The sequence below is a fragment of the Sebastes umbrosus genome, chromosome 4 (assembly GCF_015220745.1).
Source record: "Sebastes umbrosus isolate fSebUmb1 chromosome 4, fSebUmb1.pri, whole genome shotgun sequence".
Classification (NCBI taxonomy): domain Eukaryota; kingdom Metazoa; phylum Chordata; class Actinopteri; order Perciformes; family Sebastidae; genus Sebastes; species Sebastes umbrosus.
Window position 1 is genome coordinate 1,758,999 of NC_051272.1, and position 15,190 is coordinate 1,774,188.

At 39.9% G+C, this 15,190-nt stretch overlaps 1 protein-coding gene across 1 annotated transcript in view; it reads right to left on the minus strand.

The window, feature by feature from the left end:
- Positions 1–15,190, minus strand: part of nell2a (neural EGFL like 2a) — a 98,197-nt gene that overhangs the window by 53,581 nt on the left and 29,426 nt on the right. The window contains exons 11-12 of the mRNA XM_037767356.1: positions 14,325–14,430; positions 12,748–12,876 (exon numbers count right to left, since the gene is read on the minus strand). Of these exons, the coding sequence (XP_037623284.1) occupies positions 12,748–12,876; positions 14,325–14,430 (235 nt within the window). The remainder of the gene's footprint in view (positions 1–12,747; positions 12,877–14,324; positions 14,431–15,190) is intronic.

The window sequence follows — 15,190 nt, forward strand, 5'->3', positions numbered from 1 at the left end:
GGAAGATACACTTATTTGCTGTCTTGTTTGGAGTTAAATGAGAAGCCATTGATGCCATTCTCACGTCTGTACGGTTAATATGAAGCTACAACCAGGAGATGGTTAGCTTAGATCAGCACTGTGAAGCCTGGCTCTGTCAACAGGTAAAAGGTGTTTCAGTGTCTTCCTGGATGTGTCACATCGAGGCCACATTAGTGAGATGTAGATGTGCTGGTGTAGTGAGAAGGTGTGAAAGGTAACCAGTGAAGAAGAGGTGACACCATTAGATTTGGAAAGTACTTAAAACCCAGAACTTGGAAATGATGGTGTCCAGGGGATCAATAACTTTCAAAAGGAATAGCAGTAGGAGGGCATCTGTTGTAAGCCCCACCAAAGGTGGGATTGTGGTAAAGCATTGAAGGTGATCCGGTCTGCTCTCGAGAGCAGCGCTCGGTTTATTGTATCCTGTTTGATCCACAGTAAATCCATTCATATCGAATTCTGAAGTCTGTTCTTGTTTTTAAAGTTTGTCTTTATTGAAGTTATCATTTAATGTGGCTTAGGACCTGAAACCATCCGGCCCGGTTGAAGATTTCCTACAACACTGGTCGAGCCGGGCTGTTTCCAGTCGTTATCCAGCTGCTGGCGGTATAGCTTCATATTAACGGACAGATAAAAGAGAGGTATCAAACTCGCAAAAAAGCGAATAAGCTTCTTTCCCAAAACGTTGAACTCGTCCTTTAATATTCAAACTGTAATCATTTGAAGCAGATACGACAGACTCTTATCTCTCTCTCTAGTTTATCTCTTTCAAATTATTTTCAGAAATCAAAGGTTTTAATTAGGGGTTGCAACAAATCAATGAATCCTCTGATAAGTTTTGAAATGAGTTCATTTAGTTAGCAGGGCCAAAGTGAAATCTTCAAATTGCTTATTTTGTTCACGGCGCAGGTGTAGACTTTCCTTTTATTCTATTTGCCGAGGGAGTTCGTATTCAGGGCTATTATAGCACATTGTAATGCCTCAGGTTGTGTTGCAGGGTGTGTCTGGGAAAAAAAGCAGTTCAACAAGCGAATTACTCCGAAACCTCAACACTTTCTTTCATTTAGAAGAGAATAGCTGTAAATTTTAATCAGTTTGCTCCTTTATTGTAGAAATCTTTTGGGATAATTATCATTTTCGTGTGTGCCTCAAAAAACGTGTTTCTTTGAAATGCAGCGTAGTTTATATCCTCAGTCATTACACCTAAACACCAACTTCAGATCTACTTTTTTCGAGAGCAAATTATTTTCCGGTATCTTTTCAACTCTACCAAATTGGACAATCACTCCTAAATAAACAGCCTAAAAAAAAGACCCAAAACAAATATGCAAAACGTCACTGCCAATTTGGGGCAGAAGCAGGAGCCAATTAAGATGACTGAGTGGAAAGAATCCCATTAGGACGCAACAAGAGTGAAAATCTGCATTCAGAGAGCGCAGTCATTGTCTAAATACCAGACACTCACACTGAGATCAATCACTGTGAACACTTAGAAGCCCGCTACCTGACTTGGAACAATGAACATCAAATAAGGAAAAGGTGGAGGAAGAGGAGGAGGAGGAGGAGGAGGAGGAGGAGGTGTGGTGCTGTTTTTTCTTGTCAACGTGTGCACACAATCCCTGCATATTCAACACATGACAGCCTGATCATTTCCACATAAAGTTCCACTCGTGGATCCTTCTATGCAAACATCTAGCAGCCTTTTGAATGACTGCATCAAGTGTGTGTCTGTGGGTGTGTTCACATGTCACATTAAACATGCACTTAGCGCGCTTCGATTTGGCATGCCTCAAATTTGAAGCCCGCTGCATCTCAAACTGCCTTGTTTACGGGGCGGCAGCGTCAATGGGGTTTTCGCTCTCCATCACGGCTCTCATTAAAATGGGAAAGATTTTTCCACCACGCGTAAATCGATGGAGCATCATCATCCATCACGCGTCAATCTGTGACCGTTAGCAGCCTGTAGGCCAGAGGTCTAAACAGTGAGTAACATGCAGCACAAACGCCGATGAGAGCTCCACGACAGGCTGATCTTCTACAACTCTCAGTTCTTTTAAATCAAAACATTTGTTTTTTTTATTAAGTTAAACTATTTATTCATATCTTGAACTGCACTGTAACGTTTACTGTGTAATCTGTCTTATTCTATTTGAGCTTATTTATACTGAAAACACTTGTTTTTCCCTTTTTTAAATTCTATTCTTTTTATATTGTCTTTTCATATCACCTTGTGTTCTTTTCTTAATGCCTTTATGTTTTATGTAAAGCACTTTGAATTGCCTTGTTGTTGAGAGGTACGTGCTATACAAATACACTTGCCTCGCCATGACAAGATCACATTTAGCTCAATAATACATGTATTCTTCTTTTGTTATTGTTGCATCTTCTCATTGCTGTATTTGAATGTAAAGCACGCTGGGTTTACTTTAATAAATGTGTTTTACATATTAATGCCTTCTGTTTGCAGAGATCAACCAAAGGATCTTTATTGAATATTATTGATTATATCTATAAGATATTCTTTGAGATAAAACTCAGATGTGGTTATATATTACAGTAATTAATTTATTCACTGTTTTCTTTGCTCGTTTATTACTGATTGGAACGCAAGAAAAAAACAGCTTGGAGAGTTTACCCATCCGTCAAAGAGCGGAACTAGTTTTACATCATTAAATGAAATTGTATTAAGTTGTACAATTCTTGATTCATTGATGAGATGTTATAATAATTAATTATTCATAATAATCTAGCAATAAACCAAATGTTTTGCACACTTGTGTTAAAAAAAAAGTAGCAATACCACCATGGAAAAAGTACTTCCTTGCGAGTAAAAGTGGTTTAGGTCTGAAGGTCTAAGTGAAGTGCAAGAACCTGAAATCTTTAGTTAAAGTCCAGATTAAATGAAAAATGTCATTTTAACCCTTTTAGTTCACATCCTCGGTGTATAACAATATAAGCAAAATTCGATTTAAATCCCTCTTGCAGCGGTACACGGCTCAAATATTCCGTTTCACTGGGGATTACGTCACAGTAGAGAAGTTAAAGACGCTCTAACTCTTGATTCACTGGGACTTTAAGAACTCTACTTGAGTAAATGTACTTTAGTCTTGTGTCTAAGTCATGGATGTTTAAATGTGAAATGAGCGTAAAGCAGTCGATGAGTTAAGTGTGATCCCGTCTGTAAAAAGGAGCAGAGAGGAGATTGGTCCCGTGTGGCATTTGAAGGATGTTGGTTAAGCAGTGCTCGGATACTGTTATTTACTCTGGAGGGGACTGTCTGGATGACGGTGGGATTGTCTGTCTTGGGTGACATTTCAGCGAGGTCACAGAGGTGAGGTGTGTATAAACACACACGGCCAGTCAGAGTGTGTACATGTTTGCCTGTGTGTGTATATGTGTGTGTATATGTGGGGGGACACCAGAGGCTCGAGGCTCATCCCGGCAGTGATTGGGTTTTGGAGTAGGCCGTGCTCTTCAGTCAGAGCCAATTAGCCTGCTGCCACCTTGTGACATTCAAAAGACAGCAGCGGCAATCGGATCGCTCTATGTTCACACACGATATGCTCACACACACGCACGCATGCATGCACACACACACACGGCAGTGGCTTATAGGCGATAAAACCTCACTCTTTTTTTGAAAAATCAATTATCTTTGACTGTTTGGACTCAACCAAAACTAACAATGATCTGATCCTACTAAGAAGTATTACCACGAGAGGCCAAAGCCTGATATGATTTATTCATCTATTCCATAAAACTCAACTGTTGTCCACAAAACTATTAAAAACATTTCAATGAGCCACACAACCATAAATATATATATATATATATACTGTATATATATATACAGTATATATATATATATATATACTGTACTGTATATAAGAAGTGCACGTAGTCACCGTGACGTCACCCATTGGTTTGTGGACTGCCGTTTTGAAGCCTCGAGTTTGGCATTTTGTCATTTTCAGTGGACCAAAATGTTGATATAAACTTTGATGAAGTGAAAACACACTGTGAAAGGGTTAAAGTACCAAAACGAAAATACGAACAACACGCAGACCGGACAACGCCGTGGTAGCAACCTGTCAATCACAAGGTAGCCCCGCCCTAAAGCATCCCCTGCTTTATGGTCTATTTGACTCTAAATGGGACCATCATTTACTAAATGAACATCATGCTGTATTGAAGAAGACTTGAAACTAGTGATTTGAGATCATAAACTCATGTTTACAATGTTTACTGAGGTAATAAATCAAGAGAGAAGTAGGCTCATTTTCTCATAGACTTCTATACAATCAGACTTCTTGTTGCAACCAGAGGAGTCGCCCCCTGCTGGCTGGTAGAAAGAATGCAGGTTTAAGGCACTTCAGCACTGGCTTCACTTTTCAGACCTGGTGGTTGCCTATGTAAGTGAGAAAATGTTTATTTGGGTGAACGGACCCTTTAATGTTTATGTTGTTATATTATCTATGCATTTGTGTAAATGTGGTGTATATAAATCATACTTCAAGAATTGTGCACTGTCCCTGATAAAGTGAGTCAGTAAAAATAACACTATCTAGGATACGCTTTGCATCAAAATAAAATCCTGTTGCATACTTTGTCTCTTTCCATTTCCTCGATTTTTTACAGGATATCATTTTGTATTTCACATCTCCCATACGGACGCAACACAAAACACCCGAGCAGCCTTTTTCTTTTTCACCAATCCTGACGGAGACTTTTCTAAAGTAGGGCATTTCAAAACCAGACAACAATGGGAAATGTCTCTCTGTCTGCAGTCCTCCACAATGCTGAGATGAATAATGGTATTATCTCAACACGTTGAACTATACTGATTGTTCAATTTAGAGACAATCACACAGTCTGTCACTTCTCCACTGCTCGCCCCTCTGTCTAATTCTGTCCTAAACACACGCATGCATGTAGCAAAATAGGCCTTCAGCCCGACTGCACCGACAGGAGGAGAGGATGGAAAAATAACTGGGCTCTTTTTCTTTTTTTTTCCTGTTGGAGAACTCAAACACACACATCCACCTGCACACACACACACACACACACACACACACACACACACACACACAGACACACACACACACAGACTTACACAAAGGCAGGGCTAGTATCCCCCTGAGTTTTCCCTACTGCTGCTTCTATGAAAAATTTACACAGAAGTGATCTCATCGGCTATTTTGAGCCCATCTCTGACCTAGGAGTGTTTTAAAGAGCTAGTATCTGTCTGTGCTTTCTGTGATGTTTGTCTTTACGTTTGACTAGACTCAAAAAAACGTGTGTGTTTACATAAAAACCTGCTCCTGCGGGCCTCCGTCTTTCTGCTTTATGATCTCTTTGCTGTGTTCAATACACAAAATTGCCTCTAAGTTGGACTTCTCATCTCATCTGGTGGGGCACCACCGTATTGAAACTCATCTAAAGCAGCCAATTTCACTCGTCTTTCTTTTTGTACATCTCCTTGCAGCCGCAAAATAGTGTACCTATTATACAAAGACATTCTCTCATCCACCCGCAGGATGCTCGATGTTTTGGCAAGACAGTTCTTTCATTTTCCAAACACACAATCATATTGTAAGTCACAGAGACGCACATGAAATCAATTGCTTTTAAGAGAACTCCATCAGCAATTGAGTCAATTTCAGGTTTTCTCTGTGCTGTCTCTGATGCAAACACTCACCACAAACACTGCCATCCAATTTCATAGCGAGAGTCGGGCTGCTCTTGAGATGAACAGTGTTGATGTTGGAGGCACAAGTCTGTCTGCTTGTACTTAGTTTCACACTGGTAATGGAATGGCTTTGCTCTCTGCTTATTTCCACAACAATGAACTGCTTCAAATGTCCTTGGACATTTAAACACGTGGTAACGATGAAACAAAAAGCAACCGAGCTGCAAAAAAACGATTTTCTGCTTGTTTTCAGAGCAAAATAACGTTGATGTGTGAGTGGAACAGAAATCTAGCCTCGACTCCAGACGAATTAAGGGTCAAATATTTGTCGTCATGTTTTCTCTTTCTCTTTGACACTAGAATTAAACGGATGGTCAAAGTCATTTTCAAAAGAATGACCTCTTCTTTATTCCTCCCCCTCCCCCCCTCAGGAAACAGGGGTCAAAGTACAGTATAGCCTAACACTGAGATGGCGAAGCATTCAAACTGTTTAAACATGCATTGCCACTTGGGGCAGTGCAATAAGATGTGTACACAACACTGACATATCACCACTTTATTAAAGGTCCCATATTGTAAAAAGTGAGATTTTCATGTCTTTTATATTATAAAGCAGGTTCAAGTGCTATATAAATACTGAGAAAGTATCAAAACACTCAATCCATAGATACATACACACAGCCCCTACTCAGAAATTCTGCGTTTGAAACAAGCTGTCAGGATTTCTGTCCATTTGTGATGTCACAAATCTACAATATTTAGACAATTTCACAGTTTTAAACGTAAACATTCTCAATGTGTCCCAGTTTATTTCCTGTTTTAGTGTATGTGAATGACATCAGCTGACAGGAAGTAAACATGGACCCAAGCTGTTTCCTAGCAACGCAATTTCGTTGCTATTCCATTGAAACGCACTAAAACGGAGCGTTTCTGACAGAGCATGAATACAGGTATATTCAGACAGACAATATGAGAAAAATAATGTGTAATTTGAAAATTAAAGCATGTAAACATGTTCAAATAGAAACCCAAAATACAAGTATGAACCTGAAAATGAGCACGATATTTACCTTTAAAGGAACAGTGTGTGGGATCTGGCGGTATCTAGCGGTGAGGTTGCAGATTACAACTTCTCCCGTGTGCCAAGTGTGTAGGATTACTAGCTGACGTAAATATACGAATGGCCCTCCCTAGGGCCAGTTATTGTAAAAGTAGAGAGCGTAGAATGTGTGTACACGTGGGAAGTGAGTGGTGAAGCAAGAGAGAGAGCAGCAGCGACGGTAGCGAGTAACGTTATTGTCTCTGGCCTAAGCAGGAAAAGTTAACAGAGTTTGGTTTGTCCGTTCTGGGCTACTGTAGAAACATGGCGGAGAAACAGAGCGGGTTGTTGTAAGAGTAGCAAAGGTCAGTTAGAGCAGAGCCAGTGCTTAGAGTGTGTGTGTGCACGGGAAGTGAGTAGTGAAGCAAGAGAGAGAGTGGCGGCAGCGGCGGGAGCGAGTAATGATATTGACTCCGGCCCAAGCCGTTCTGGGCTACTGTAGAACCATGGCGGTGCAACATGACGGACTACAAGGAGAGAGGACTCGCTCCATATGTAGATATAAACGGCTCATTCCAAGGTAACGAAAACACAACGATTCATATTTTCAGGTGTTTTTACATTAAAGGAAACTTATTAATATTATAAAATCCATTTCTGCCAATAGATCCTCCCTCATTGTTACACACTGGTCCTTTAACTTATTACAGTGAATGTTTCAGCAAACAGTTGCCTATTTACACATCCAGCAGACACGCAGCAAAATCAGCATTCATTTGAAGTCGTGTTTGTGAATGCCTGATAAATGAAAGTCTGATATCCACTCTCCTGTAGGCTCTGAATCCATTTGGTCCATTGTAAATATACAAAATATTGATTAGTGCAGCTTTGAAGTAAAAGCAACAACACCGCATTGTAAAAAAACAAAACTGCAATTAAACAATTAAAATACCTGCATTCAAAATTGTACTAAGTATTATCGACAAAATGCAAAAGCGAAAGCACTCATGCAGGATGACCCCTGATTGACTATTTTCTGATTATAATATTGTTACCGATGTATGTTAACATATAAGCAGCATTCTCAAGTGGAGCTAATTTGAACTACTTATAAACTGTTGGCATCTTATTCTGCAAAGTAATTAGTAGAGCGGTCAAATTAATGTAATTCAGTAATAAAAAAGGCCACCTGAACAACATCTGGAATGCAGTGGAGTATACTATATATAGTAAGTTTCAATTAGCGTGAAATAGAAATAACTCCGAGTCCCTCAGAGTTGTACTTTAGCCTCGTGTCTGAGTAAATGTTAATTACTTCCCATGTTTTCAGAGAGATCATTGTTTAACACCGATATGGTGAATGAGGGCCGGCATTTGATCACAACCTACAACCAACAGCATAATTTCCCATTAATTTAACACAGATAGTATCTTCAATTATGCAGATTCCCTGAGACCGTCTAATTACCTGCATGGACAACCGCTCATATCTGTAAATTCATGTGAGATCTGCAGAAGCTGTGAACTATACTACTCTTTCATTTAGCACCAGCTAACCAAACGCTCTGCTGCTCGATTGACACTTAAGCCTCATCTTGATGACAGCAAATATATTACAAGGAGTGTGTGGACTGCAGATTAAAAAAAAAAAAAAATAGGCCAAGGCATGCACTCACAAACAGATGCTCTAAAAGTGCACACACACACACACAATGCAGAAAGAAGATCAAGAAGGCAGCTGTCAAGGTCATACGCAGAAGATTCTGAGTAACTTTGATGCCATGTTTGCTCATTAATACCAGAGATGCACAGCAGTTATGACATGATGTTTACTACATATTTCACTGCAGGATAGCGTCGGAGATGATAAAGTCATCACTTTTTAACGATGCATCTGGTAGAATTCAGTCAAGATGAGAGGAGAGGAATTCAGCTGAAGCACCGTCAATTTAGTGCGTGAACGTTTGAACTCTGAGCAGGTTTTTCACCATCAACATGAAATGACCTGCTCAATGAGGTATATAGAGCGTGTTTTTCAATCATGTAATGTGGGACATTCAAAAGGCAATCGAGTAAAACACTGTCGGTTTTTATAAGAGAGCAGTGCTGATATAACCAATCACATTTTGTTTTACGTTGAAGTGCAACATGGTTGGAGACATCTGAGGCTGTTTTCCATCAAAGTGAGTGCGTATATTAGGGCTAGGCGGTACGGAGAAAATCTTTACCAAATATCTCAATATCAATATAAAACAAAACACTTATGCCATTGTACGATTTCACGATATCGATATACACTCACCGGCCACTTTATTAGGCACACCTGTTCAATTGCTTGTTAACACAAATAGCTAATCAGCCAATCACATGGCAGCAACTCAATGCATTACGTCATCTAGACGTGGTGAAGACGACTTGCTGAAGTTCAAACCGAGCATCAGAATGGGGAAGAAAGGGGATTTAAGTGACTTTGAACGTGGCATGGTTGTTGGTGCCAGACGGGCTGGTCTGAGTATTAAACTGCTGATCTACTGGGATTTTCACGCACAACCATCTCTAGGGTTTACAGAGAATGGTCCCAACAAGAGAACATATCCAGTGAGCGGCAGTTGTGTGGACGGAAATGCCTTGTTGATGTCAGAGGTCAGAGGAGAATGGGCAGAGTGGTTGGAGATGATAGAAAGGAAACAGTAACTCAAATAACCACTCGTTACAACCAGGGTATGCAGAATACCATCTCTGAACGCACAACATGTCCAACCTTGAAGCAGATGGGCTACAGCAGCAGAAGACCACCCGGTACTAGCAAGGTGTACCTAATAAAGTGGCCTGTGAGTGTACATCGATATATCGCCCAGCCCTAGCGTATATGCGGGTAAACGTCTTTCTTTATCGGCAACTTATTCCGTCTCTCTTTCAACTCGGTGGAGACTAATTTGGAACAATGTTGGAGCGCCGCTCGGACGGAGACGGGAGGAATTTGTGGCTGAGATGACAAAGAAAGCGTCGGGAAAAGGGGTAAAACATCCATCCCGCGTCCATCCCGGTGTCATAAATACCCGTGATAATGCAGAGTAATTTGTCCCGGGAATGAATGCTGGTTGTAACCTTTCCCTCTAAAGACAAAACCCAGATGATTGTGGGTGTTAGGCTGCATTCACACCAGCGATAACGCAGGTTATCCCGTTCATTTTGAATGGGGCTAGTTCGTTTGGGTTGCGGCTGCAGGAGTTACAGGGCGTGACGGAAAAAACGCAGCAGCCTTCGGCAGGAGATTAAAAACAGAAACGCAACCTGACGTCACGCCGCGGCGGCCAATCATGTAACCGGCGACAAAGCTGTGCAACCCAGCCATGACCGAACAAAAGGCATTAATTGTCGTGCAGTCGCTTGTTGTTAATGGGCCGTCAATGTGACTCTCCCACACTGACGCACGACGCCTGATCTCGTGTGAATGCAGCATTAGTGGGTTTTTTTTGTCCAGGGGCTTTAGTGTGTAATCAGTAATGAATGACCTCACCGATGACAGATGACACGACTATAATCACTCCCCCAGCAGAGTGACACTAAATGCATGCACACATAAAGCCCCTTGAGCATGTTTTTATATCACAAATTGATCAACTGACTGCGAAGACAAACATTAGTGTCTCAAAAAGCATTCTGAGAAGCAGTTACTGCGTGTTGTGGACACAAATAATGAGGGGATTACTGTCTCCCATCACAAAAGGATTATGCGATAAAAGCATGAATTCAACAAAGTGTTTTCATGGGTATTTAGCAAACGTCTACATAATTTTTGCAATTCACTGTCTATGCATTTACATTTTTTAACAATTCAATCACACTAACAAAAGCAAACAAAAACACATGGCACTAAAGTGAAAGTAAAGTTTTTAGAGGGAATTCTTTCGGGGGTGTCAGGTCAGCGGAGAGTAATGTGACATAAATGTGAACAAAGACATTTATTGTATTTATTGTGCAGGATTATCTCCTTCGGCCCTGAAGCAAGTCTGTGGAAGCTGCTTTCATATCACTACAGAATGAATAGCAGAAAACACTTTCTGCTGAAAGGTGTGAAATAAGCCGTCACATCTCCTACTATGCTTACTGGGAGATGACCTCGCTGGGAATAAAAGAGACGTAACACTTGTATTATCCTTTAAGGTTAGGGCGAGGTGTTGTTAGTGGTTGTATGGGCACGTCTAAAGGAAAGAAAGACATTATAAACTCACATACTGTACATGTAAAGAGTTCAAGGTCGATGTATATTCACTCTCCTGACCCCCACAATCCGACTTTCCACAACGTTATTACCTCCAAAGGCCTTGAAGGAGCTAAGGAGGTTTTGTTTTCAACGGCGTTGGTTAGTTTGTCTGTCTGTTAGCAGGATTACTCCAAAAGTTCGATGGATTTGAATGAAACTTTTTGGAACAATCCATTAGATTTTGGTGGCGATCCGGATCATGATCCGTATTCAGCATTAAGACCACACGGTGAAACACATACACAATGTAACTGATGACGCGTTGATGACACGTGACCCCGCCTCCTTCCTCCTTCTGCGAGCAGAGAGACGTGTGTGGATGTGTGGAGCTGCTGTCCGTCCGCGGTGAGCAAGAACAAAGCGGTAGCTGAGGGGATGAGGGTCAACGTAGTGTAACGTTATACAGACATAACGAGGCTGCTGAATGAGAGAGGCATCCGCCGACACGTTAACACACCGTGTTGATAACAAGCCGACCACCTCACGGTACCACGACGGACAAAAACCACGATGGCGACGGACAAAAACCAAGATGGCGACAGACAGAAACCAAGATGGCGACGGACAGAAACCAAGATGGCGACGGACAGAAACCAAGATGGCGGCGGACAGAAACCAAGATGGCGACGGACAAAAACCAAGATGGCGACGGACAGAAACCAAGATGGCGACGGACAAAAACCAAGATGGCGACAGACAGAAACCAAGATGGCGACAGACAGAAACCAAGATGGCGACAGACAAAAACCAAGATGGCGACAGACAGAAACCAAGATGGCGACGGACAGAAACCAAGATGGCGACGGACAGAAACCAAGATGGCGACGTACAAAAAACAAGATGGCGACGGACAGAAACCAAGATGGCGACAGACAAAAACCAAGATGGCGACAGACAGAAACCAAGATGGCGACAGACAGAAACCAAGGTGGCGATGGACAGAAACCAAGATGGCGACGGACAAAAACCAAGATGGCGACGGATAGAAACCAAGATGGCGACGTACAAAAAACAAGATGGCGACGGACAGAAACCAAGATGGCGACGGACAAAAAACAAGATGGCGACGTACAAAAACCAAGATGGCGATGGACAAAATGCCGAACTCGAGGCTTTAAAACATCAGTCCACAAACCAATGGGTGACGTAACGGTGAACAACTTCTTATATACAGTACAGTATATATATATACGTATATATATATACTGTACTGTATACAGCCATATAGTTTATGGTTGTGTGGCTCATTGAAGTGTTTTAATAGTTTTTTGCACAGCAGTGGAGTTTTATGGAATAGATGAATAAGTCATATCAGGCTTTGGCTTCACATGGTAATTCTTCCTAATAGGATCAGATCATTGTTAGTTTTGGTTGAGTCCAAACAGTCAAAGAGAATTGATTTTAAAAATGATGCTGGAGACACGTGTACCTGCCGCTGTCATGCCGAAGATATGCGTGTTCTCCTTGAGCTCATTTCATGAAACTGAATCAAACCAGGCTGAGACCAAGAAGTCAGAGTGCCATGACAACTGTTAATTCTTCTGTGTAAAAATAACTCTGAAATAATAAATATCCCGTGTCCTCCCAAACAGCAAAGAACATGTTACTCTCATGACCCCTTTGATGCAGCAGCCAAGACAACAATCACAGAAAACAACCACGTATCCGCTCTCGGAGGGCAAATAAACTTCGGCTAAAAGTCACGGTTTGTTATTCAAAGCCACGGCGTACCTTCACAGTAGGCGTTGTCGTCTCGCAGCGGGCGGAAGCCATCCTTACAAACACAGCAGTCTCCCGCCTCCAGGTTCACACAGTCGGAGTGCTCCACGCAGCCGTGGCCCTCCGAGCAGAAGTCGTGACCTGCAGGAGGCACAGAGAGGAAAAGGTTGAGACCCAGAGGAGAGAGGAGGCGAGGAGTGATGGAGGCATGCGGGGCCAGTGGAAAGGTTATGTCATAGTATCACAACCTTTTCTCTGAGTGTCCATACTGTGGCTTCTTTACGAGGCTTACTAGGAAAAAATTACACTAATTTGCTCTCTGTTGCATCGAACTTCATAATCTGTATCTTATTAATCACCTATTTTATTGTATTTAATTTGTATAATTGGATAATATTTTATAGTTATTTTATTAATCACTTATTTAATTGTATTTAATTTAATTGTATTATATTTCATTTGTATAATTGTATTATATTTTATGTTATTTTATTAATCACAAATTTGATTGTATTTAATTTGTATAATTTTATTATATTTTATTGTTATTTTATTAATCACTTATTTTATTGTATTTCATTTGCATAATGTATTATATTGTTATTTTATTAATCACAAATTTGATTGTATTTAATTTGGATAATTTTATTATATTTTATTGTTATTTTATAAATCACTTATTTTATTGTATTTCATTTGTATAATTTATTATATTGTTATTTTTTTAATCACCTATTTTATTGTATTTAATTTAATGTATTATATTTAATTTGTATAATTTTATTATATTTTATGTTATTTTATTAATCACAAATTTTATTGTATTTAATTTGTACAATTTTATTATATTTTATTGTTATTTTATGAATTACCTGTCTTATTGTATTTCATTTGCATAATTGTATTATATTGTTATTTTAATAATCACCTATTTTATTGTATTTAATTTGTATAATTTTATTGTTATTTTATTAATCACTTATTTTATTGTATTTCATTTGTATAATTGTATTATATTTTATTGTTATTCTATTAATTACCTATTTTATTGTATCTAAATTGTATAATTGTAATATATTTTATTATTATTTTATTAATAACATATTTTATTGTTATTTTTATTAATCTAGTTTTTACTTCACACTGTTTTACTACTATTACTCTTATTATAGCTTTTAATTTAATTTTATTACATTTTAATAATTTCATTGTCTCGCGTACGTTGGTCTCAAATTATCACATTGTTAAATTGTTTTTATATTTTTTGTTGTTTTCACGGTTCACACTTGATCTGTCTTATTGAGCTGCATTAAACTGTATGAAAGGTGCTACACAAATAAAGTTTGAATGATTGACAATCTTAAGGGAAAAACAAAAATAATTCAGAGATACTGGAGATAAATTTGACAAATCTTTGTATTATTGCTGTTTTGAGATTGATACTTTACAGGCAGCCATTGACTTCAGTTTTTGCCATAAATAAAAATAAAATGTGAAAATAACAACTCAAAATAATCACGTCCAAGCATAGAAAATGAATGTTCCATGGCACAGTAGTGATGTCGTATAGGATGCCGTTTCCTCCGTACCTCTGCAGACTTTGCAGCATCTGTCATTCAAGGTGATCTGCTCCGATTCTGCACAGTTGAGTTCGGGACAAGGCTCGCTGGGGACCACTCGGTGCATGGTCCGGTCCTGTGACGGGCAGAGAAACAAATCTCATGAGCTACCTCTTAGGTCCACTCTTCATTTGCCCGAGGCCTGGATGTAATTATGAAGGTAATTATTCATCTACTGTGTTTCCTCTTTAACTCTCCCACTCTCGCTCTGCCCTCCTGTGTGTTCATTACAAACCAATTACTCATTGGTCAATAGCAATATATTCCCAAACTACTTCTGGAAGGAAATAAAGGCGGTCTTCTTCCTCTCTCCTCCTGCTACCCTCAATGTTTTACATCATGATTCATGACGCATCTTTATTATACAAACATTGAATCAATCTTGTGGATTATCCCGGCATGTGTGTTTAGTCAGAGAGTAAAACCTGATTAGGGGGTTCCTTTTCCCAGCATGCCTTTGGCAGGTCCCTCTAATGATCTCATCCGTGTCCCTCTGACTGATGCTAATTTAGAGTCATTAACACGAGACACAGTTGGACAAAGACAAAGGGCTTTTTCTATCTATTTGTAGTGCACAAATATTTTACTTAAGGATAATCTAAAGCCAGTCTGTCTAAAGGTCCACGAGGTGTTGTGACCTTGTACAAGTGGTACACAGCGTGTGATTTTGAAACAAACATCCCCTACGGCTACATCCACTGTAATACTAATGCATTTTAAAACACATAACTTTTGCTACGTTTATGCCTCGCGATGTTTTGGAGCCCCTAAAACAGAGAGCTTTGGAAACGCCGCTGACCCCGTTTTAGTTTTAAAACTCCGGGATGTGTTTTAGC